The following is a 24,843-nucleotide window of genomic DNA, read 5'->3' on the forward strand; positions in this document are numbered from 1 at the left end:
GCATAGGAAGCTTTTCTCCCCCACTTTCAGATCTACCAAAATTTGAAGACTAGAACCCCAAAAATATCCAATCTCCTCTCCAGGTTCGCACTTCATTCTGTTTATAAATTTGTTCAGTTAATTCTATGGATCTCTGGTAGATTTAGAGGGATTCATTTTAGCGGGATTAATTGCTGAAGAACTGCTGTTTCCTCTGAAGTTTGGATTGGAAAAGGATTTTATCGATGTGGAGTTCGATTGCCAATTTGAAAGAAAACCTCAATCAGATGGCACTAGATGTCCAGGATGCAGCAGAAGAGCTCGAGATCTATCGAACCAGTACTGGAGAAGATCCGTCTCTCTCCGACCGACGTATTTCTCATCGATTCGCTCAATCCAAATCACCCATGCGCTCGCCGATCCCTAATGGAGTTGATTCTGGCTTTCAGGACGAGGTATTCTTATGTTTACATTGCTGAATTTATTCGCTTTCTCTGTAGTTGTTAGTGCTGTTGCTACAACTCTTTGGTCGGTTAGAGAATTTTACATTTTCATGCCTTTATGTCCAATTTTTTTTGCCAATCGTCTCAATCATTATCGAAGATTCATTGAAATTAAATTCGTAAACCTTAGTAATATGCCAACATTCTTGCATAGCGCGCACCTTCATTATCACTATAGTACGATAAGTCGTCCTATCAACAAAAACTTGGAAGTTGTTGTTTCAGTGCTGGTATTTTCTGAAACCTATTCAAGAATTACGTCAAAGTGCATCTAACCTTTTAAAAACATGTGTTTCCGTGTTTAAATGGGGAAGCACCGGATCACATTCAACATTTTGAGCCCATCGCCCCTGTACTAGACATATTGCTAGTGGTTATTAGGGACCTCTTTTTGAGCTGAGTTGCTCTCTCTCTGAGTTACATGAGCTGTCTCAGGGTTTCGGCGGACCTGTTGTGGGGGTGATTCATTTGTGTCATTGGCCAGATGTAGACAAGTTCAAGCCATGCTTCATCCATGAATGTCTTGATCCAGTGGAAGCAATGTGGCTAACAGTCTAAAAACGTTGTCAACTGAACTTGCCATGAAGTGTGGAGGAATACAGTTTGACATTTGTTTTGACTGGTGTTAGCTCACTATGGCAGCTCCTTTCGCACGTTATCCATACCCCTTTGAATAAATTTGGTTATTCATGGAGAGCATGCGTCACAGTATTGCTGCTTTATATTCTCTTTCATACTTACATTATTGTCCTTTATTTTTCCAAACCTCGGCTTCAATTCAATTTTCATGTAGACTTTGTGGCCAGCATTTTTTTCTGAGTAAATAATTTCTTCGTCATTTTGTTCTCAGTCCTATTTTATTTGATGTTTTCAAAACCCTAAAACAAATCGATTTTCAAGAGTCCTTTAAGTCTACTTCTTCCAAATCTCTGTTTTCTGGTTTTGATTTCAGATTAACGTTTTAGGTTCAGACTACTGTTAATCACTAAATCAGTTCATTATTTGGTTACTGTTTGGACCCTTAAAGATTCTGCCATTCAATTTTGTTTTCTGTCTGAATTTCAGTTTCCCAATTCTAGTTAGAGTCTTCCATAACTTGAAATCCGTCCGTTAAACTTAAATCCTCTTTTTCAGTCTTGTTTGTCTAATTGATTTGACCATTCAATCCGAGTTTTCTGCACATATGATCTGGTTTTATTCCTTACCATGATCCTGCTGCAAGCTGATCTTCTACTGGATCTCACTGGTTTGGGTTTAGTTCTGCCTTATATTGTTACTCCTTCGAAGTCCTAATAATCATTGAGGTTCAATTCAATTGCTTTCAACGATTTAAGAGATGCTTCAAAGTAGGTTGGATATCCAGTCTACCTATTAACATGTGGTGTTTTATGTCTCATTGTCTTAAATAGTAGATGATAGTTTATATTGATGTAAAGGTATCACTTGATGTTTTAACTCAAGTGGTTTAAGATATGCTTGATTGGACTGCAAAGTGTATTTTCTTGTCCATGCTGGTTGAATTATTTTTCATTTGAAATGCTCTGGTGATTGACATGGGCCTCATAGCTTTTTCTCTAATCAATGGTTCTTGCAGATTGAAAAATTCAGAGTGGAAATTCAGAGGCTTCAGGCATCTGAGGCTGAAATTAAGGCATTGTCTGTCAACTATGCGGCTTTGTTGAAGGAGAAAGAGGTATTGTAGTAGCTCTGTGGTAGTTTTCCTTTTTGACTCTTAATCGCTTTGCTGGAATTCATTGTTAATTCTTTCTCAGAATCCCAAGGTGGTATATTACATAATTTGGTTGTCTTGGTCACTTTTGACATTCATTTTGAGTCGTCTTTCAGGGAGCTCTAAAGTTTATACAATGCTTTAAGTTCGTTTTCTGTTATCAAGTTGCAATTGGCTGTCAATGCACAACACATGTACTTTTATTGCAAGCCTTGATAACTGATTTGTATTTTCCTCAATATTCTTTAATACATATAGGAATTATGCTGCAAAAGAAATGATCAAACTGTACGCTGCCTTGATACGCCTAACAACATGGTTCAGAGTTTCGATTTCGAGCCAGGTTTCATCTTGGCTCAAAACCAAAATATTTCACGAAATTGCAAAATTTTGACCTAAACTTGGTAAGTTTTGGCTGCAGATTTCAAGGCCCAAATGATCAAATTAGGTCCCGAAATGTCTGGGGAACCCTATTGTAGGTTCTCTAAACATAGTGGAATCTTTATATTGTAAAAAAAAAAAAGAATGCTATTTTGGCTTTGGGTCCTAGGTTGATAGTGTAATTGTACATTGCTGTATATACAAAATTAAGTATTAGAAACTAGGTTCGAAATAATCAGTGCCAAACCTGGTTTGATACCATTTCGAGCCCAGGTTTCATCAAGTTTCGATGGGGATAAAAGTGAATTTATATTGGTGGTTCAGCCAGGTTCAGGTCAAAACTTGTGAAATGTCCGAAATTAAGTTGAAACATGTTGAAACCAGGTACAAAGTCGTATCGCATTTGGGTTTCATCTTGGTCGAAACATGGAGACTTAGAACCATGACTAGAACACACATAATTCAATTAAAACGACTAACATATGCATCATAGTTGTCATGGCGACGCCATGGCGTCCTGGCGCTGGAGAGGGTTGCATGGCGACCTATGCCATGGCGTCCCTCTTTGATTTCTTCTTCCTGTCTCTCTTTCCCTCTTCGATTTCTTCTTCCTGTCTTCGATTTCTTCTTCCCTCTTCGATTTCTTCTTTCCCTGTTCAATTTCTTTTGATTTCTTGTTTCCCTCTTCGATTTCTTCTTCGATTTCTTCTTCCTGTCTTCTTTCCCTCTTCGATTTCTTTCGATTTCTTCTTTCCCTCTTCGATTTCTTCTTCGATTTCTGAATTTTCTTCTTAAAACTTGAGAAACAATAGAGAAAAAATAAAACATGGCTTGAGTATACATCTATTAACACATTAAAAATAGAGAAAATAAAAAATAAAACATGGTCAACATGCTTGCCATGGTAACGCCATGGCGGGCGACATGTCGATATATCGACGTGACACCCTTCCACCGACTTGGATCGCTGTGACGCCGTGACAACTATGATATGCATTAGAAATGATAAACATAAAATTAAATATCAATTCATTATTATCAAATGTTATACAAGGTTCATTAAAAAGATATGAGTGATTTGGGCAAAAATCATAAAAACCGAGGTTTTTTAAGAAGTTTACTTCTTTGGAGTCAAAACTGTTGAAACTAGCGAAACGATACCGAAGCCCAAAACATGGTCGAAATATTTTTGAAACTGCATTCAATTGAAACCATGCATTTATACGGAGGATTTGGTCGAAACAATACCGAAACCCGAAACATGGACAAAATTTCGACCGGAACTTGGTAAGACCTAGGTATTGCACCTGGTTTCGTTTCGACCTTTATCGAAACCGAAAATGTTCATATAATTTCGATCAGTTCGACTGAGATTTCAAATATTGCCTAACAAGCCATGGCAATCAATTTGATACTCATTCAATTAAATTTATCAGTTGTTGCTATAATCATAGCAGCCGGGGATTGGTATGCAGTACTGGTATGGGTAGCTGTTCGTACTGGTCCCTCCACTTAAAGTTTCAGCTACAGTTTATTTGGTCAGTTTGATGATACCTTATTGCTATCATATTGGTACTCTACTTGGTACGCTATTGGCATTTGTTAAGGTTTACTGGTGTAAGATTAAGAGATAAAGAATAAAAATAATTCTACCATCCAAATTCTGAAATCTGCAAGTAGTTAAATGCGAGTATAAGATACAACCCAAATTAAAATAGTAAAATTTCCTTTTGAGTAAAATAAATAACCAATAGTTTTAACTTGACCCCTATTTATATTGATTCAATCCCATGCAACACATTATATTTCTACTTATTTAACCACCATTGTACATGTTTCCGGGAAGTTTTGGAAATGTTACCTTACGAGTACCGGGTACATATATGATTGGTACTGGGATGATGGGTCAAATAAGGTACCAATGCAACTATGTGTATAATGCATATCATTTGTGAAAGAAATCAAATGCAATGATCCCTTTGAGCTCTTTGATATTGTAAGTCCAATGGTCTAAAAGAATCTTAACCCCATCTATGGAGCATGGACATGAAAACACATTGGTGTTGAAGACATACAAGGTGTCTGCACTCTGAACTGAACAAATTAGAGAAGCCCATGTGTCCTATACATATTGAGTTAATGTGACTGTGGATATAAAAGACTCAGTGAAACTGAGTGTAGAACGCTTTGAATTTCCGAAAAATGGAGTATCCTTGTGTCATGGAATGGTGTTCATCATCATTCTATGAGCTGTAATACCTCTTTCTTATTTTTCTTTTTCTTTTCTCATATTTCATTTGGTGCAAATGTTTGGGGATTTTCTGGTTGGGAGCAAGTCATGGTATGAGTGTGTCTGCTCTGCTTACTGTTGGAGCAGTGATGAAGTCACCAATAAACTTGTTTGTGGGGCTGGAGGTGTTAGTGGGTACTTGAGAGTTGAGATTAACAAAATAAAATTGATATAATTTTACTCGAAAAACAACTAAATGAAAGAAAATGCTATGAATGAACAATTACATATTTTTTTACAACTGTAAATTTTTAATTTCCCTGTACTCAAATTTGTGACGTATCATGTATTGGACATCCTCCTCTGAATGTGTCAATGAGTTTGTCACCTTTCCTTACCCTTATGCTATTAAGGGCATCAACCTCTGTGAGGGTTATATTCAGTTATTTGACATTAATGGTTGGAATCCTGCCCAAACAAGTCAATCCATAGAAAAAAAGGTTATAAATGTAAACTTCCATGAAATCAACTCCTACTTTCCTATCAATCTCTCTCTGAGTTTCTGTTGGCAAAGAGTTGCTCTCTTGAATGAGCGAATTAATTGCAAATTTGTTGTCACTGATTGTTGTCTTTGTTTGGTGGAACTTGGAAGGCAAAGGATGTGAATTTTGACCCTTGTGCCTGAACTGTGCAATATTAGAATAGATCCGCTTTTGGGAGTGAGGTGCTTTGTGTTGATATTTGGAGCTAAAGTTTTAAACAGGGGTTTGATGTTTTTTTTTCTTTGTAGAAAATCAGGGTTTTACAAGGAAATGATTACAGCTAGACTGCCATGGAACAGGAGATAAATAGGTGACCCCAATACCTATGTCTCCCTCTTCCATCCCTAGTCCCATCTTTCTCTTCTATACAGCTGAAATTTTTAAAGATTAAACCCGATATGCTCATAAAACATAAGATTGCTGGGGAGTCCCAATCTCTCCTGCTTTCATTTTTCTTATGCCTCTTGGGTGATACACTCCCTCTTACAGCCGTGGAATGCTCTGCTGACATTGTTGCTATCAAACCCAGCCTCACGATCCGATGTCAGTGTGATGATTAAGAAGGCTGGAGGATGGTTTTTGTAGAAAACCTAAGACCTGTAACCAGTAACTTGAGAGAGAAGAGAAGAGAGAAATAGAGAAAATAATAGCTTAGAATAATATCATTGATAGGTAAGCCCCTCTATTTATAATAGAGGGGAAATTACAACGAGACTAAACTAGGCGATGTGGGACTAAAACCCATATAGCCGACTGTACCTAATAACATAATAAATAAACTAACCCCAAAGGGACCAGAATACCCCCACGATATTCTGGATTACATATTCCAACACTCCCCCTCAAGCTGGATTATACAAATAAGTAAAGAAAGAAGATCCAGCTTGAACTAAAGAAAAAAGAACTCCTAATAATGCTAACACTCCCCCTCAAGTTGGCGCATACAAGGTACTAATGACCAACTTGAACAAAATGGGAAAAAAACTAAGGTGCATCAGAATCCAGCTTGACATATGAATGCAGCTCCCAAATAAACCTTCAAGAACTTGAAAAAATAGATCTTCAAAACTTGGATAAACATGATCAGTAAACCGGTACTGGAATGTCTTCCAAAAAAGGCAGCTTTCAACGATCTTCAATAGCTATCCAGTGATGAATCTCAGATTGTCATATTGACATAAAATCTTTTTAAATAACTAGAGCAGCAAGCAGTGAAAACAAACTGAATCAGGCGGCAGAAAAAATACTGTATCAACCCAACTGAAAACATACAGAGGGTCGATCCTTAGAGAAGGTATCGAAATGGAGATAGAATGAGAAGAACAAGATCAGAGAGAGGGGTGAGAAGCGAAACTCGAGAGCTGGCGGAGCTAGGTCTGCTTTCTCTGAAGAAATGAGCTGCCTTATATAGAGGGAGAGGTCGGCTACGGATTCCAAAATTTTATTTCAATTCCGGAATAGTAACTGCTGACGTGTGCTGACGTAGGGCGGCTGGTACTATTCAGCACTGTTCATGGGTCGAGATAGCGTCATAGGTGACGTAGAGGCGAGTGGTACTATTCAGCACTTTGTTCATGGGTCGGATAGCGTCATGGGTGGCGTAGAAGCGGTGGCGACTGTTCATGTGGGACCATGCTGATGTCAAGGATGACGTTAGTCTGATCCGAGGTTGACATCTGAATCGTCATTGGCGGGGTTGAAGAAGGCGGCTGCTGCGGCTTCTTCGGCGGCGTCTTCAGCGGCTTGAGCTGCTGCTAAAGTTTCGGCTGCTTCGGATGGTGAAGAGAAGTCCACCAGAGAATCTCCAAGAAGAGACGGCACGAGAAACCATCGTTCGGATCATCATGGGTAGTTGGTCGAGGATGGTGGTATTGTCAGAAGAGAAGACAAGTTGATTAACCATTCCCCATTCAACAGCAGAGATACTCCCAGGTTTGGAGTCGGGGTAGAAGACGAGCCTGTACTGGTTGTGAGTTACAGTCCGTAATATATTTTTGGGAAATTCCAGCAAGAAATTTTTATAGCGCTGGTATTGTTCTTCTTCGCAATGACGTTGTATCATTGGAAATATTTCCCGGGGCAGAATTTCTTTAGCTTTAAGATAGAGGCAGATTTTAAAAGTTTTATAGAAGAAAGCATCCTTAAGATGATCTTCGATACAATCGGCGACCTGAAGAAAGCTGTGTACTCTTTCAGGGGAGGTGACATCGTCCCAATTAGTTTGTCTAAAAGAGTCGAGCACAAAAGACTGAAGGCTGAGCTGCTTGGAATAGAATGTACCAAGAGCCTTTGAGAAGGCGGTAAGAGCAGTACGAAACGGCTTTTTCTGGCCGGCAACCTGCGTCTTCCACAAGGTGTTCAACTGATGGTACCATTTGGTAGGTATGCCATCGTGAAGAAAGAAGTCAGTGATGTTTGTCATCGTCTGACCAAAGGATGAAGGCGGAATATTTGCCGCTGATTGTTGTTGTACAATCTGGGAATAGCTGGCTGGGGTTATATTCCATAAATAAAAAGGATCCTGACTGTCCTGTTCTTGACTATTCCCGGGGAGGAAATAGGGACTAAAAGGCTGAGAAAGAGAAGGAGAGAATTCCGCTGTTGTGGCAGGAACTCGAATGAAACCAGAAGGCGATCCTTGGGTGGGTATCGCAACTGTTTCCTGGGGTTCTCTTATGAGAATACCACCTCTGGGGGTAGGGAGTAAGCCAAGAGAAGAGGCTTTTTTCTTGCTCTTGCGATGTGGTGTCGCGTGAGCTTTACCTTTGCCTTTATCAGGCAGATGCCGAGGATTCATGGTGGTGGCCTGCTAAGATAATCAGCCAAAAAATTGTCAGTACCTTTTACATGTACAATTTCATACTGATATTGGTTAATAAAATTGGCCCAATTAATTCGGCGAGAATTAGTTTCTTTGACTTTGGTTGTAAGAAAATCATGAACCGCTTGATTATCAGTTCTAATAAGAAACTTCTCAGGTAAAAGATAAATTCTAAACCGTTGAATGGCATTTACAATGGCAAGAATCTCTTTCTCATAAATATTATAATTTTGCTGAGCAGGGGTGAATTTGCCAGAATTGTATCCGCAAATTTGCTCGTCAGAAGGGTTTTTGAGGGGTCGTGCTTTCAGAACACATCCCCAATGTTCATTGCTAGCATCAGTTTCGAGAATTAAGAGATCACCAGCAAGAGAGAAATAAACCGAGGGATAAGATTTAGTAATCTCGGTTTGAATTTCAATGACCGTCTGTGTGTCAGACTGAGTCCAAGAGAAGTCAACATCTTTTTTCAATTTTAATAAAAGACTTTGTTCTTTCGAAGAGAGGTCTTTTATGTAATTGCGTCCATAATTAAGAATTCCGAGGAACTGTTGTAGATGTTGTTTGTCTCGCAAGACGGAGGGAAAATCTTTGATTTTGATCAAGATGTGATCTTGGAGTTGGAGTCCATGATCGGTGAGGATAAGACCAAGAAATTCGATTCGAGTTTTTTCGAGTTCAATTTTCGTGGGGGAGAGGATTATTCCATGTTGGAGGAATAAATTACTGATTATACGAAGATGTTTCGTATGTTCAATCGGAGAATCGGAGAAGACAAGAAGGTCGTCTATATACGCCACGCAAAAAGAGAGAGAACCAAAGATGGAGTCAATCCAACGTTGGAAAATTTGAGGGGCAGTACATAATCCGAAGGGCATAACCGTCCATTGAAAATGGCGATTAAAAGGAGTGGAGAAAGCTGTTAGAGGTTTGGATTCCTCAGTGAGCTTGATCTGCTAGAAGCCAGATTTTAGGTCAAATTTACTATAAATCTTAGCCTGTTTAGCACGGTGGATGAGAGTATCTTTACGAGGGATAAAATATCCGTCGAAGACAATGTGCTGGTTTAAACGTTTGTAGTTTATAACCATACGGGCTTTGCCACGTTTTATTTCCGCATGATTGCGAACCATAAACGCTGGGCAAGAGTGGGGACTTGTTGAAGGTTCAATAAGTCGGAGTGCCAATAAGTCGGTAATTTGAGTGTCAAATTCGTCTATATCGGCTTTGATGTAGAGGATGGGTTTAACCCGAATAATCGTGTTAGGATTAGTCAGTTGGATGGAGCACCAACGAGGGCTTTTGTCCCACCAAAGAAGGGGTTGGTTACTAAAATTGGGTTTTAATTTGTCAAGGAGCCAATGAGAGATGGCGGTGTTGACAGAACTAGGCCAATTATCGGAGGTAATCTGTTGAAGGACAGAAGAGGAAATCCATTGTGGAGTGAAGGCTGAATCATCACAAACAGATTTGTGAGAAGTCAACAAGGGAAGATTCACATCACCAGAGGGATGGTGAAGCTGAATAGAGGAAGAATGCAAGATGAAGGGTAGATACTTATGCATAAAGTTCGTACCAAGGATAAAATCACCATGCATGTTGGGAAAACAAGTAATTTTGGGAGTCATAAGGCAACAACCAAATATCTTCAATACTTTTCAATACTTCAATCTCCCCCTTACGGCAAACTCAACCCAATAACGAAGGATACCCAATGGCTGCAATGGTGGAGAAAATTGATCTTCTATGTTTTGCACCAATGTTCCTGCAAGTTCTGCGTTCTGCAATGTCTGCAGGTGTATTGTACATTATCCCCCCCTCACGTGTAGTACACGTGGACATAACAGAGATGATGTAAGAGATAGGGCAAAAACATAATATTCCAGAATTTTCCAAGAGGTGATAAGTGTAATGGAAAAGGAAGAAATGGCAAATTAGAGAATACCATTATCGTCCAAAGTGGTTATGGGTCTATGCCAAAGGTATAGGATATGAAGGGAATTAGAATTATTGAAAGGGAACGGTGTTGGAAAAAAGGATGGCATGGTTGTAATTTGGTGGAAATCCACTTTTAAATACAATCCAAGCCAAAGGGCAAACTGGTAATAAATCAGAAATTTCAAGGGTCAATTGGGTAGTCAAATAGGGGAATGTATGAAAAAATAATGGCAGTTCCATAAATAACCAGAATTATGCAAGGGGCCAATGGTAAATAAAGATGTAATGGGACATGAAGAATTAGTATTGTTGTATGGGGACAAATTAGGCAATGACATGAAATATGGATATGAGCTAAATTAAGCATAAAACCAAGGGTTTTTATGGAAAATAATAAATTATGGGATTGGCATGGATATGGTGACATAAGTGACATAGGGACATGGATGACATAGGGAACATGGGAGACATGGGGTAATAAAGGACAAAAGAAAAAAATACTTAAAATAGGTAATGTGACTGTCCTTTTTTTTCTTGACAGTCACGTAACCAGCAAAAGAACCCAAACCTCACGTTAACTATAGAAATCATGTTCTACCTCCAGCCGAAAAACGAAAGCAACACTTTTGACGAAAATCAAGGAACAAGAGCTGCAACGACATTGTTTACAACAGACACCATGGTCGTCTTCAATCTTTGTAAAACCAATACAATCGAAACACAACCAACAACCAGAGGCGGAAACCCAGTCGTCGTTAGTACCAGGATTCAAATAGAGATTCGGATTCAACAGTATGCCATCGTCACCTTTGAAGGACCTGCAACTAACGAAACCAGTGGGGAAAAGAGTGCGACCCATCGACCAAGAGATCATGCCGAGAAACAAGCAAATCAAGAAGAACCAGCAACAAACCCATCAAGAACCTAGGGCTCGAGTAACGGTTCACCAACCTCCAGCATGAATCAGAGGGAAAGACAATGAATCAAAACAGAAGACTGGCGGTAACCAAGCACATATCACAGGTGCAATCGAGGCAGAAAACCAATAGCGTGAACCAGAAACCGAGAAATCTAGAAAAAAAACGTCTTCAACCTTGCAACCAAGAAACCTGGTAAAGGAGGCGGCAAAGCAAACAGAATAGCAGATTCAACAATTCAGTATGATTAATATACATCAATCTTCAATGAAACTTATAGGAAACCCTAGTTCTTCTTCGTTTATGAACAAGGGTTTCTCCATAAATCGGAGAACTTTGAAACGATTCTCAAAACTGCAAATCTTGGAGAGAATCAGTCACTGGTTGCCTAGCTCTGATACCATGTAGAAAACCTAAGACCTGTAACTAGTAACTTGAGAGAGAAGAGAAGAGAGAAATAGAGAAAATAATAGCTTAGAATAATATCATTGATAGGTAAGCCCCTCTATTATAAATAGAGGGGAAATTACAACGAGACTAAACTAGGCAATGTGGGACTAAAACCCACATAACCGACTGTACCTAATAACATAATAAATAAACTAACCCCAAAGGGACCAGAATACCCCCACGGTATTCTGGATTACATATTCCAACATGTTTGTATATATATATATTGATAGGTTATGCTATTCTTGGGGTAGTTTGTCTTTGCTCAACTATGAGATTCATTTGATTAGGCTTCACCTTTAAGCATCTTTTGGAAATATTCTTATCTTATGTGGCAGGAGCAACTTTCCAGATTACAGGAAGAAAATGGTTCATTGAGACAGACTGTGGAAGCAACAAATACTGGGCAGTATGTATCTAGAAATGGAAGTCCCAAGATGCTGACTAGTAATCCAAATGTACTCAAGGTAGTCTTCGAAAATTTCTCTCTCTCTCTCTCTGAATGGTAATGGTATGTTTTATTGATAATGCAATACCTTACATACAAGAAGTACAAGAAGAAGAAGAAAATGAGAGGTGTAGCCAATAAAGACCACAAATGGACACTACATGATAGGATAGAAGCCCAAATAGATAGAATCCTTTTACTTTCCCACCCCAACTTATTGGCTGAAGAATAAGCCAATCTTGACCTAGCTCTCATAATAATGTATGAATTTCTCCAAGGACCAATAATTTGAGCCTTCTTCTCTCTTTTTTTTTTTCCTCTAAAATTTTTGGTCTTCATAGTCTGAAATTACTGAATCTATGCTTATCAAGGATAAGGAGAAACTAAATTTATGCTTTGAGGTTGATTCCCTTGACCATTCCCTGAATGCAAATTGTTGTATGACAAGTACGGATCTCCATATTGCCACAAGCCAGACATTGGTTTTTCAGCCTCTCAGAACTCCTTCAGATTGCCAGCTTAACCGAGTGAGCAATTCCTGTGGTTTAGAAAATCTTCAGAACAAGTCGTTCCTTTTCTTCAAATTTTTCTTTCTTCTAAAAAGACCCAACCATAACAAAACGAACCATCTTCTGAAGGAAAATAAGAGGGGGGGGGGGGAGGGAGGGAAGGGGGAAGAGGGTCTTGAGGACTATATAGCTTCCCTATTAGGTTAGTCTCCCACGGCAAACACATATATTTGTATATAATTAGATTAATAAGATAAAGAATAGAAGCTAAATATGCCAGCTCTTTAGAGCAAGCAGTCTCAAGACTCTCAACATTAACGGGATCAGTAATCATGAATTACTTTGAAGAAGTTTATGCATTTGATGTCCATCAAAATGGAGTTAATTTTGACAACTTGCTGTAGTTCCTTACACACCCCCCACCAAAAAAAAAAGAGCTTTAATTCCTAGGCCATGCTATTAAAAATTTACACATGTATTTAGGTAATTTCTCTTTCTGTTATCCATATTTATCTGTTTCTCACTATGACGGTCCTGTTGTTATATGTAAACGTTTAGACATGTTTTCTAGACATCCGTTTTCCCTGCCCCTAAAATGAACCTTTACATTTTTCTTAGCATTTATCTCTCTATGTTTTGGCTCTACTAGTCCACAGAAATATTTGCTTTGTGTCTGTTCTTGTCTGATTTCTGTTTGGAATCTCCTTTAGGGGATCGACGACCAATCACCCGGCAGGCAGTACAGGATTACAACTCAAGCAAACAGTCGTTCTACTGGTAACCGGACACACAAAGGCACTGCCTTTACACAGGAATCTGTAAGCAATGGGAGTGCGCAGGTTCTTCAGTCCAATGGAATCGAATATGAAAAGGTAAATGCACCTTCTCTTAATAAAAGAGTGTCCCAGTGCTCAACTACAGGGTCTGGGGAGTACAAATGTATGCAGCCTTCCCCCCGGCTTCGCAGGAGAGGCTGTTTCCAAGTTTCGAACCTGCAACCCACAGGTTGCAATACCGCAACTTAACCTTTACTCCTGTGGCTTATGATTCACTTCCAAACTTTGCAGTTAACATATGTTTGTAAGATATTATTATTGTTGCATGTCAGACTTCCCAAATTGCTACGCTAAACTCATTATTAAGTGGTTTATTTCTACGTTTTTTCATGGTGAACACATGATAATATATGTATACGAATACCCTGTAGGAGCTTGCAGATTTGCTGGAAGAGAAGAGCAGATCCTTGACAATAATGCAAGCCAATCATGAGTCAGAGATTAAACAATTGCGGATGGAACTTGGTAAAGAACATGATAATCTAGCAAAGATACAATTAAAATTAGAAGGTATTCATGCACTTTCAACATCCAAATATGGTGCATTACTTTGCCATTTCTATTTTTATGCCCCCCACCCTTCCATTTTTAATTTCTTTCCTGAGCCTCCTTTTTTTTTTTTCCCAGAGGAGCACAAGCTGAATGAATCTTTTCAGAAGGAAGTCCAAAATTTTAAGATGGACAAGGACAAAGTAAGTTCTAACCTGGATATCTGGAATTTGACATGCACTAAAATGAGCAATGCTACTTGTTATGGTCATTGTTAGTAGTTTTGTTCAAGTTAGTTAAGCTATTATGTGTGTCTTATTCTTTAAGCATTTCTTAATTTCCTAATTGTCTTTGTTTTTATTATGTCATTAACTGTTTGAGAGGCTATATCAGCATTTTTTATCCTGTGGGGTATTTAGTGGAGCCTCCCTTCATTCTTTGAGGTTTCTAGGATTTCTTGTTGGCAGGAATATAAAGGGAAAGAGCTGAGTGTCTGTTAAGATCAATCAGACCTGATCATGTAAATGTTCCTGGTGGAAATGACCTCTCAGTTGCTATTGATGAAATATCACATTGAGTGCTAATAATTTAGTTGAGTTGCCCAGTCAGTTTGGCATTGAATTTTCTCAGGTCCTTAACTTGAATCTTGATGATGTTTCAAGCTTATGCTAAGGGTTTGTTCTTTAACAGGAAGTAGGGCCATAGAATAGCAGAACATGATTGCCTAAAATATTAATTGACTAATTGAGTTGAGTCTTGGATGATGGCGACAATGACTGTTGGCTTAATGAGGCCTTGGATTCTACCTGGTGCTATTGGAGTGTGTGGCCCTTGGTGTAGGAATTGCTTGCAGTAGAGGCCATATGTGTCTTCCTCTGCAAGTTCATGCACTTTAATCATGTGTTCTCATGATTATATTGAGAATTTTCTATTCCTCATGCTTCTCAAATTTTCTGTTCTTATATTTCCCTTTTTGACTTGCAGAATTCTATGGAGATGAAAGAGCTCCGCAATGAATTGAGTGCAAAAATTTCAGAAATAAGACGACTGCAACTGGAGCTGAACAGAAGTGACAAAGAAGTGGATGAAACTGCTGAGAGTTTGAAAAGAGAAATAGCAGCCCTGCAGAAGGAAAACATCAATCTTAAGGTTAATGTTTTTTTGAGTTGATTGTTTTGTTTTTAATGCATTCAACCATTTTACTTCAAGTTGTTTTATTCACTTTCGGCTTCTTGTTCTGTTATACAGTCCATCACAATTTAAAATTCAGTGTTTTTGGCTTCTCACTCTTCTCCTGTATCATCTCATCTGTTGTAGCTAAAGAAGGATGAACTTGAGGCTGCCCTGAAAACGAGTGGAAAGTCTTCACCTGATAAAAAATTTACAGATGATCCAGACTCTTCAAACAAGCATTCAAATAATTTGGATCAGGTGGTTCTTTTGTTACTTAGTCAGTGATGGTTGTATTAGAAACATTAATTTATTTTGTTGGGATTTAGTAAAATATGATTATCAAAAGTGAAGCTTTAAATCTTTATCCACTAAATGTATCAGGAAAAAAAATTCCCAAAATGGATGTTCCTACTTCTAAACTTAAAGGAAGTACTTGAGGGAAAGTTTTAATACAGCCGAGCTTGAGGTCTGGCCCGACATAGTTCAAATTTGAACCCCAATTTCATATGGACCGGCTGAGTTGCATCCCTGATTGATACACCCTTCTTGTTTCTGTTTTGATAATTTGTATATTCGTATCTTGAAGCTACAGTCATCTGGACATTTTCCTGGAAAAGAAGAAATGGAGCTGTCCTTACAGAAGTTTGAGACAGATTTGAAGGAAGTCCGCCGAGAAAGGGATAAAGCATTGCAAGAATTGACCAGACTGAAGCAGCACTTGTTAGATAAGGTCACCTTTCCTTAGACTTGTCAACATTTGTGGCTGAATCTATTTTTGATTTTCTGCCCTGTTTTAGTATTTTCTTTCATTTTTTTATGATGTGATGTTGGCTTATGCGAGCATTTAGAATTGAAGATGGCTGCATCTATTCTGATAATTCCCAGGAACTTGAAGAGTCGGAGAAAATGGACGAGGATAGTAAAATCATTGAAGAGCTTCGAGCAAATTCTGAATATCAAAGAGCTCAAATTTTGCATTTGGAGAACACTCTGAAGCAAGCAATGACAAGTCAGGAGGAGGGTAAGAAGATAAACAATAATGAACATCAAAAGGCGAAGGAAACAATAAGTGACCTGAAACAAAAACTTGCAAGCTATATGAACACTATTGATGCCAAAAATGTTGAACTTTCGAATCTTCAGACAGCTCTTGGCCAATACTATGCTGAAAGTGAGGCTAAGGTGAACTTGATATTTATTTGATTACATCAATTGTTTTCCAAATAATATGGTAGAGACCTGAGATCCAGAACATGCCATAATCCTGAGATCATAATTTTTGACATTGGTTTTACTTGTGTATGGATAGGATCGTCTAGAAAGAGATTTAGCCCTAGCAAGAGAAGAATCTGCCAAACGTTCTGAATTGTTGAAGGTCTGACACTCACTTCCGTTCTTGAGCCACTTTGGATCTCACTTTCAGCACATCTTTTGATTTTATGAATAGATATGCATGCATTATGGGTGCCCCTTGATGTTTCATCTGACAAAAAAAATTTATTTTTTTCTGCCTTCTGATTGTCAAAGGTATCTAATATCTCATTATAAATTGTTCATGGCACTTTCTGGGTACAATGCTACTCCCATTTTGGGATGTGGGGGTTATAGTCGAAGAGAGAACCATTCTGAGCACTGAAAGGATGAACATATCTCAAATGCCTTCCATTTTTTTTTAAGCTAAGGAAATTTAAACAAATGGGTTGATCTTTACGAATGGTTTGTGAGGGTATATGTGATTGCAAGGAAGGAGAGAATGAAAATAAGCCTAAAAGGAATGGCGTTAAACTTGTCCTCTGTTCTGCTATTTCATAGGTGACACAATCATGCAATATATTAAAATAATTGGCAATGATGCCAAACTTTCAAGGTATTTTTGGTGGTAGTATAAATACTGATGCTACATTGTTTTAGAACATATTTGAACATAAAAGGTCAATATAATATGTCATAAAGACAATGAAAAATTTTCTAGAACAAACTAGGCTGGTCATCCAGTTAGTCTGCATCGCTCAGAGGACTTAAACTCAACCACAATATGAAATTAGTGGTTACTGCTCATCAATACAGCTCGCAAGTTGTGTTGAAGTCCTCTGGGCTGTGAGGATCCAGATAGTCTGCACCACTCAGAGGACTTAAACTCAACCACAACTTGAAATTTGTGGTTACTGGTTACTGTTCATCAATACAGCTCGTAAGCTTCTGCAGGCTGTGTTGAAGTCCTCTGGGCTGTGAGGATCCAGATATCATTCAGGATTAAATGTTACTGAGTGTTCAGTTGCACATCTGATTATCATACTTGTTAATTGCTATGTTCAACGGTGTAGTTCCCATCTCTTGAATGTTTCCACAGCCCACCTTTCTTTCTTTCTTCCTTTAGCTTTAAATCAAATATATAGTTATAGCACTCAGTTGCTATGTTGGACACTGTTGTTCGCATCGCTAGATGAACCTTAGAAGTAAACTGCTAAACTTATTAAGCCTATTCACTTGTAATTTGTGCATGCTGTCAAGCTTCACCTTCTAGGGTACCCAATGTTAGGTAAATACTAAGTCTGATTTAGTTCAAAAGATGATTACTTACACATACTCTATTTGAATTGTGCTAATAAAGCCCAGCTACCTTTTCACTGGGATTACACATGCTTTTGTGTGGTCTGATGATTGTATGATGTGTATGTGAGCATAACTAGGGCTTTGTGTAGCTTATTTGTTCTTTTTAGTTCACTAGATTTTGATTTGGGGAATCTGCATATTAAGGCTCCTGATGTTGGGAAACAATATAACAAATTTAAAGTTTTAAATTTTCTTGAGCAGCTAATTATATTTTGAAGTTCTATATTGAGTATAAAACTTGGGTTAATCTGTTTGTAACCGACCTGGTTAGAACTTACTACAGACTTTTGAAACCTTTTTTTTTGGCCCCTTGACTATACATTACTTGTAACCTCTTTATATGAGGTGATTTATGTAATCTCTCTCTTTCCCTTCCTCTCCATCTCCCTTCCCTCTCTCCCTCTCCTTACAACTGGGGTTTCAACCAGACAAACTCACAATTAAAGGCACCATCTCCACATTTACACAGTCGCCGACCTCACCTCCCATCTCTGAGCGCCAGACCCACCTTCATTTTGATCCTGATCCTATCATTTGTTCTATATGGATTACAACCCCATAATGAATACTAATGCTCAGGGTGTGCCTATGGGTACTTTGGGACCATATGCTCCTTCCAAGTTGGCACCCCATGCTACTACAACCTGCAATATAATTCTCTCTCCTGCAATGTCATGTAACAACGTCATTAAATGACACCCATGTTGCGTCGTCATCATCAAGGGTCCCAATAATAAGAAGCAGCTTGCTTGGTCTTACTCTGAACAACACTCGGCCCTGTATTCACAAGCAGAGGACTAATTGACCTTGGCTATGGATACAGAGTACTGACATCAAGAGAGAAAATTAGAGCTGGAGAAGAGGTAGAGCAGTTGCTTCTTGCGGCAGAGGACAACCTCAACTCCCACCTCGCTCACAACTCACTCCTCTTCTCCCCTTGATCACGTTCTTGTCGGCCCTTTGAAGTCCTGAAATCGTAAAATATTGCAAGGGTGCTACCACAGCAACCACATTTGAAGGAGACGAGCATAGCTCCAAAATCGACCTCTGATTCAACGACAATTATGAAGGTGCCACTGCCGGAAATACAGCAGAAGGAGAAAAGGAAAGAGGAGTTGAAGAGGGTGATCGGAGCTGATCACCTCACCAGATTCGTTGATTTAGAATTAAAAAAAAATACACATGTGGACGTCAATTCGATTACCCCCCCTGGTCTGTTGCCCCCACACCCTGCCCCAGCTACCACCCTACCTTGCCCTCCCGACCCCTCATCTCCCTCCCCCTGGTTGCTCCGCTGTGTTCTGCCCCTGTGAGCCCCCTCTCTGCCAGCTGCCCCCACCCCCTGCCCCATCATCTCTTTAACACCGTGAGAGATTGAATCCAACAGCGACAGAGTGATAGTCGGCAATGGAGATTCCGGTAGTGATGCCAAACATCAAGGAGAGGTCGACTCAAGAGAGAGATTCAGAGACAGACACACAGAGATAGAGAGAGGGACCATTTTGTGAAATTACATAATTGGGTCTTCTATAATTGTGCCGTATACGATGGGCAAACAAAGTAAGGTTACAAATAGATGCACCCATAAAACTTAGTTGCTTTGGTTCCAGGATTAATTGTACATATTTATGTATGTGCAAGTCAAGCTGTGCAATGGCCTAGCCTGGTGAGTGTCGATGCATAAAGTGAACTTGTAGTATTTAAATCGTCTATAGATGGACGCCTTAAAAACTGAGAGACAAATTGAGGGCTTTTAAAGAAGGTGATATAGAGGTTTGATGTTTCACAAAGAATTGAAATAGGATGGATGAAGTGGAGAGGTGCGTCTGAAGTGTTGTGTGATCGGCGTATTCCTTTAAAACTTATTGCTTCTCTCTAGTTGTCTTACTGGCTTTCTGCTTTCAGGTTAGCCTAGCTAGCTGCTTTACTAGCTGTTCTTCTAACTGGCTGCAACACCGCTTCCTAACTACCAGCTTTACTAGCAGCAAACAATGCAAATGGCTGCTTTAATAGGTGCCTTCTTACTCGACATCGCTTATGAGCTGCCTTACAAAACTTGTAGCATCCCTTACAAACGAATAGAGCTTACCTCCGTTTTCTCCGGCGCATATTAGCTTAGCTGCACTCAATAGGCCGGTTTGGCTTCCTCTCTGGAGGCTACTTTCCTTACCGCTCCGTGGGTTTCGAAACACTCCCACTCCAAGCTACGCCTGTTGAGCAAGATGCATTGCGATTTCCTCTTGTGTGGATGCACCGGAGTATGACCCGGGACGGGAAGAGATAAGACTTTTTTCTCCGGCGGGCTTTCTTTCGTAAAGCCAAAGACGCCCTAAGACAAAAGGAAAATTATAGGACAGTCATATAACCCGCTATGATGTATGCAGAATGTTGGACAGTTAAAAAACATCATATAGATAAACTCAGTGTAGCGGAGATGAGGATGTTGAGATTGATGAGTGGAAAAACTAGGAAGGATAAAATAAAGAATGATCATATTTGAGCTGGTTTGGGAGTAGCTCCGATACATGATAAGTTACAAGAAAGTCATTTGAGGTGGCATGGCCATGTTCAACAGGGGCCTTTGGATGCTCCAGTACGGAGGAGTGATTTGATTCAAGTTGAAGGAACTAAAAGAGCCAGAAGCAGACCTAAATTGACAGACCTAAATTGACCTTAGGAGAAGTGGTGAGGAAAGACATGCATTGTTAGGCCTTGTATCAAGTATGACCTCGAATAGGGCTGATTGAAGGCCAAGGATTCATGTAGCTGACTCCATTTAGTTGGGATAAGGCTGAGGTGGTGGTGGTGTTGTATCCCCCCCCCCCCCCCACACACACACAAAAAAAACAATAATAACAATAATATATATGGAACGTACATTCTCATGTGGGAAAAGAATTATGAAACATACATTAATTGACAGTCAAATGAACTATGAATTTATAAGTTTGGATGCATTTGTATATGGGATAAAGTAAGGAATGATCATATTTGAGCTGGTTTGGGAGTAGCTCCGATACATGATAAGCTATGAGAAAGTCGTTTGAGGTGGCATGGCCATGTTCAACGGAGGCCTTTGGATGCTCCAGTACGGAGGAGTGATTTGATTCAGATTGAAGGAACTAAAAGAGCCAGGGGCAGACCTAAAATGACCTTAGGAGAAGTGGTTGAGGAAAGAAATCATAGGTTAGGCCTTTTATCAAGTATGACCTCAAATAGAGCTGATTGGAGGGCAAGGATCCATGTAGCTGACCCCATTTAATTGGGATAAGGCTGAACTGTTGTTGTAATCCCACACACCCCTCCCCCCCAAAAAAAAAAATAAAAAAATTGGGACTTACATTCTCATGTGGCAAAAAAATTATGAAACATACATTAATTGAGAGTCGAATGAACTATGAATTGATTAGTTTTGATGTATTTGTAGATGGGAAAAACGAAAAAGGTTCCCAATCAACTCTCCAGTCTTCTATCGGTACAAGTTCTTTTGAGAAACTATTGGTTTTACTTTTCTGAATACAAGAAAGAAAAGGGATGGCATTGTCTCAATACATGATAAGATGGGTTAACCAAGCATCATGTTGTTGGTTTGCCTTGAGCTACAACAAATGCATGTCCCTTGTTGCACTGTCTTATTCTCTCTTTCTAGATAGCAAGGACTGGACTGTCTGAGGTGATGATTTTTTTGTCCAGTATTTGTTGATTCTGTCTTTTGTGACTATACCCATCTTATTTATTTTTACTCATTACACTTCAATTTTGTTCTTGAGTTTCTTTATTATCAGAAGATATTCTGTTTCTCACTTTTAGCCCTTCAACTTCATCGATGTTCTTTTGAGTTGAAGATTGTTTATCAATTTCGTGTTATATGTGAATATTACACTAGTATATTTGCACAAATATGATCTTTATAAGCATTTTGATTTTCAGAAGAATCACATATTCATGATTGCTGAAAAATACATTATATCAGGAAATGTCCTGTTATGTCTGGGAGTACTAATCCCTCTTTTACCTATTATCAACGCCATTGTCTTATTGCAATACTCAGATTTCTGTAAGTACCTTTGGATGAACTTCACATGTAAGCTTGAACACTAGAACATTATTGACTTTTTCCTCCAACTGTGAATTGATTGTTTGGAAATTTGTGCTTTTCTCAATGATGGAAGCCATGTTCTGGAAATCTTACTGATGATACTTTCACTAGGATGCAAATCAACGGGTGGAGATATCAAGGCAGGAAAAGGAAGATATAGTGGCTAAGCTTTCACAAGCAGAAAGGATGATATCTGAAGGTAAACGGACAGTACAAAAGCTTGAGGAAGACAATATAAAATTACGCCGTGCTCTTGAGCAGAGCATGACTAGACTTAACAGGATGTCGTTGGATTCAGATTACTTTGTTGACAGGTTAGCTTTTTCGACTTGTGAGTTGACTGTTCCCCCTGTTTCCTTGCCTTTTGCTTGTGAATATAAATAAGGTTTGTAGCTAATGTGAAAGAATTATCTGGAAAAAGAAAAGGTGGTATATTCTGTCAAATTGTAACCAAAACGAAATATTGAACTTTGTTGAAATAAGGAGAAAAATGCCCCTCTTTATTTTTTTGGATAATATTTGTGCACCAAACCCCAGCTTTTGGCAAATTTGGCCGGAATCTAGCTGCAAACTGATGCTGTCTCTATTATTGTTGTCCCTCTTTTTATTTTGGATAAGATATGAATGCCATGGAGTTCTAGTGATGGATATTTGCACTATTGGCAGGCGTATTGTGATCAAATTACTTGTGACCTACTTCCAGAGAAACCACAGCAAAGAGGTATTGTTTGTGTATATGTTTTCATATCCGAAGTGGAATTGTTGCTTCAGGTTGTGAGGATTGGAAAACCCATCTCTTCATCTTCTGTACCCTGGTTAACATGCAGGCCTAAAGTATCATTTAGGTGTATCCTAACTGGGAGATTTTATTGGGCAACCCTTGTCCATGAATATAGTTCTGTGCTATACCATCTATTTGCACACTTTATGGTGTGAATTGAGAGGAAAACGGATTGGCCACATTGTAAGACCTCAAGCTAGATTATTGGATCATCCAGTCTGGTCAATAAGTGTAGACCAGCCTTGTTGTACCCTCCTCTTTGCTTCCAATCCCTTGGCATCATGCATAACAGATGCGAAAGGAATGGCTTTTCCCATTCATAGTGTAGGTGTTCCATTTGACAGGCTTGCTAACCATATGTTGAATTTTGGACTACCAGGTTCTTGATCTTATGGTTAGAATGTTGGGATTCTCTGAGGAAGACAAACAGAGAATAGGTGTTGCTCATCAAGGTGCAGGGAAAGGTGTTGTTCGAGGAGTCTTGGGCCTACCTGGGCGTCTAGTTGGTGGCTTCTTGGGAGGAGGCTCACCTGAATTACATAGTCATGTGCCATCGGAAAACCAGGTAAGCAGTTCTCATTTGTTGGTTGCTCCTCCATTCATTGGATATATTTTCCCTGTTTTTAAGGGTCTGTGGTCACTAAAGGAACAGTTCATTTAAGTCACAGGCAAGGGGCAGATGATGAACTGATTCCTAGCCAACTAGTTCACAAGTTGCTCCCCTTTTGGGTTCATGAATGCAGAAATTATAGAATTTTTTTCTTTTTATTTAGCTACAGAACTTGGAGGATTTTTGGCTTGCTTCTCAAAAGGACTCCTTGTTAAAATGTAGATCTAGTTCATGAAAAGGGTCCTTTTAACAAATTAAACAAAATTAAAATTAAGAAAGACTTTCGAATATTTCAAGAGTAATCAAAAACATGCCTACCCTTATATACAGCTGGATTGTCATGAGTTTTGCCTTACGGACTGCAATTACTTCCTTGTATCAAAAGAAACCAGGAAAGGGACTTGAGAACTCTTCTTCTGGCCTGCTAGTGCCTCGTATTCTTTTCGACTGCCAGGTCATGACACCCAATAAGCAAATCGAGTGTCAAAATGGACATGGTGATGAATTTTGAGAACTTCCCATTTAGCGATGCTAATGTGGGCAAGATTCTCCAACATCAACTTCTCCGGTTGAAGGGTTCTACATGAGAATGATCTCATTGTGATACCCATCTTCTTGCCAAAATGAGAAGACTTGAAAACTTCCACATTTTGAAGAACATAAAAACAAGGACCAAGTTTCCCTCCACCCATAGAGGACAGTTCACCCACCATCTTAAGGTTCACAAACCCCTCCTAGGGTTTTAGTATGTTCCAAAATACCCTCCTGATACCTTTCCCTCCCTCTCTCCCGCCCCTCGGTGAATGGGATCCCATTCACTGTGAGTGGAGGGAAACTCGGTTCTAGAAACAATAGTAAGCCTACATTATGAAGTCCTTCAACCACATGGACCTGATAGTCTTCACTTAATGTAACATATCATGAATGAATTGTAGTGCTTGGACTGTTAAGAGCAATGCATGCGATCCATTGTTAGGGTCAAGGCATCTTTTTCAAAATGAATTTATAGATGTATCATGTATCTGAAATTCTTCCGTTGCTTATACTTTTTATTATTCTTCCAAATTTTGTGTAATTTTGGAAATGTAGATTCTTTTTCTGCTTGATTTTTCTCTCCTTCCGAATAAAACATTAAGCCTCCTGTCCTGATGTATCACTTAAACAATTAGATTTCCTGGTCTTCATAATTTCTTTTTGTTTTTGAAAATTGCTACTTTAGCAAGGTAGTTTGGCAAATGTTCAGTCTCTGATACGTTTTATTCCCCAGTCCTTTGCAGATCTGTGGGTTGATTTTCTTCTCAAAGAGACTGAAGAAAGAGAGAGAAGGGAAGCTGCAGAAGCCACTGCGGTATCCAAGGATAGTCCATGGGGTAGAAGCCCAAGCAGCACGGGGTCAACTGGTGCAGTGCCTGATCATAGAACAAGCACAGCTAGTGCTGCTTCTGGTTTCTCTAGTACATCTCGGTTAAACATGCTGCAACATGAACACTCCGAGACAGAGTTCTCAACAGTTCCCCTTACATCATCGGTTTCATTACCTTTAGAAAAAGGTTTCTGAATCTCAAGGTTTCTTCCAAGGTACTGAAATGATGTGGAGGCTTGTAATTAGGTAAAGGTATAGATTCTTTTTGTATTTTCTGTAGTTTTCTCAATCAATTCTTTAATCCATTTGTTCAAATGCAGAGGTTGTTCAGCGTCACTGTATAGACCATTCTCCAAAGGAATGCAATACTGAATATCACCTTATGTGACGATTTGCGTAAATTATCTCATTGTTGTGCAGATACATTATCAA

General features: G+C 39.1%; 2 protein-coding genes across 3 annotated transcripts in view; one reads left to right on the forward strand and one right to left on the reverse strand.

Moving 5' to 3' along the window:
* On the forward strand, window positions 1-24,800 carry LOC122664384 (golgin candidate 3-like). Of its 2 annotated transcripts, none has more exons than XM_043860177.1 (15): window positions 1-434; window positions 2,077-2,175; window positions 11,829-11,957; window positions 13,158-13,319; window positions 13,655-13,793; window positions 13,911-13,975; window positions 14,757-14,921; window positions 15,090-15,203; window positions 15,532-15,675; window positions 15,831-16,127; window positions 16,255-16,320; window positions 21,769-21,971; window positions 22,324-22,378; window positions 22,818-23,003; window positions 24,316-24,800. In XM_043860177.1, the coding sequence occupies exons 1-15, from the start codon at window positions 225-227 to the stop codon at window positions 24,604-24,606; spliced, it is 2,325 nt and encodes a 774-aa protein (XP_043716112.1). In that variant the 5' UTR covers window positions 1-224; the 3' UTR covers window positions 24,607-24,800. The 2 variants fall into 2 exon arrangements, with proteins under 2 accessions (XP_043716112.1, XP_043716113.1); XM_043860178.1 differs by having other exon boundaries at window positions 15,538-15,675.
* LOC122664385 (reticulon-like protein B2) overlaps window positions 8,034-24,843 on the reverse strand; it is a 22,006-nt gene continuing 5,196 nt past the window's right edge. The window contains exons 6-7 of the mRNA XM_043860180.1: window positions 22,676-22,679; window positions 8,034-8,054 (exon numbers count right to left, since the gene is read on the reverse strand). The gene's annotated coding sequence lies outside the window, so the exon portion shown is untranslated. The remainder of the gene's footprint in view (window positions 8,055-22,675; window positions 22,680-24,843) is intronic.

The sequence above is a fragment of the Telopea speciosissima genome, chromosome 6, assembly GCF_018873765.1.
Source record: "Telopea speciosissima isolate NSW1024214 ecotype Mountain lineage chromosome 6, Tspe_v1, whole genome shotgun sequence".
NCBI lineage: Eukaryota > Viridiplantae > Streptophyta > Magnoliopsida > Proteales > Proteaceae > Telopea > Telopea speciosissima.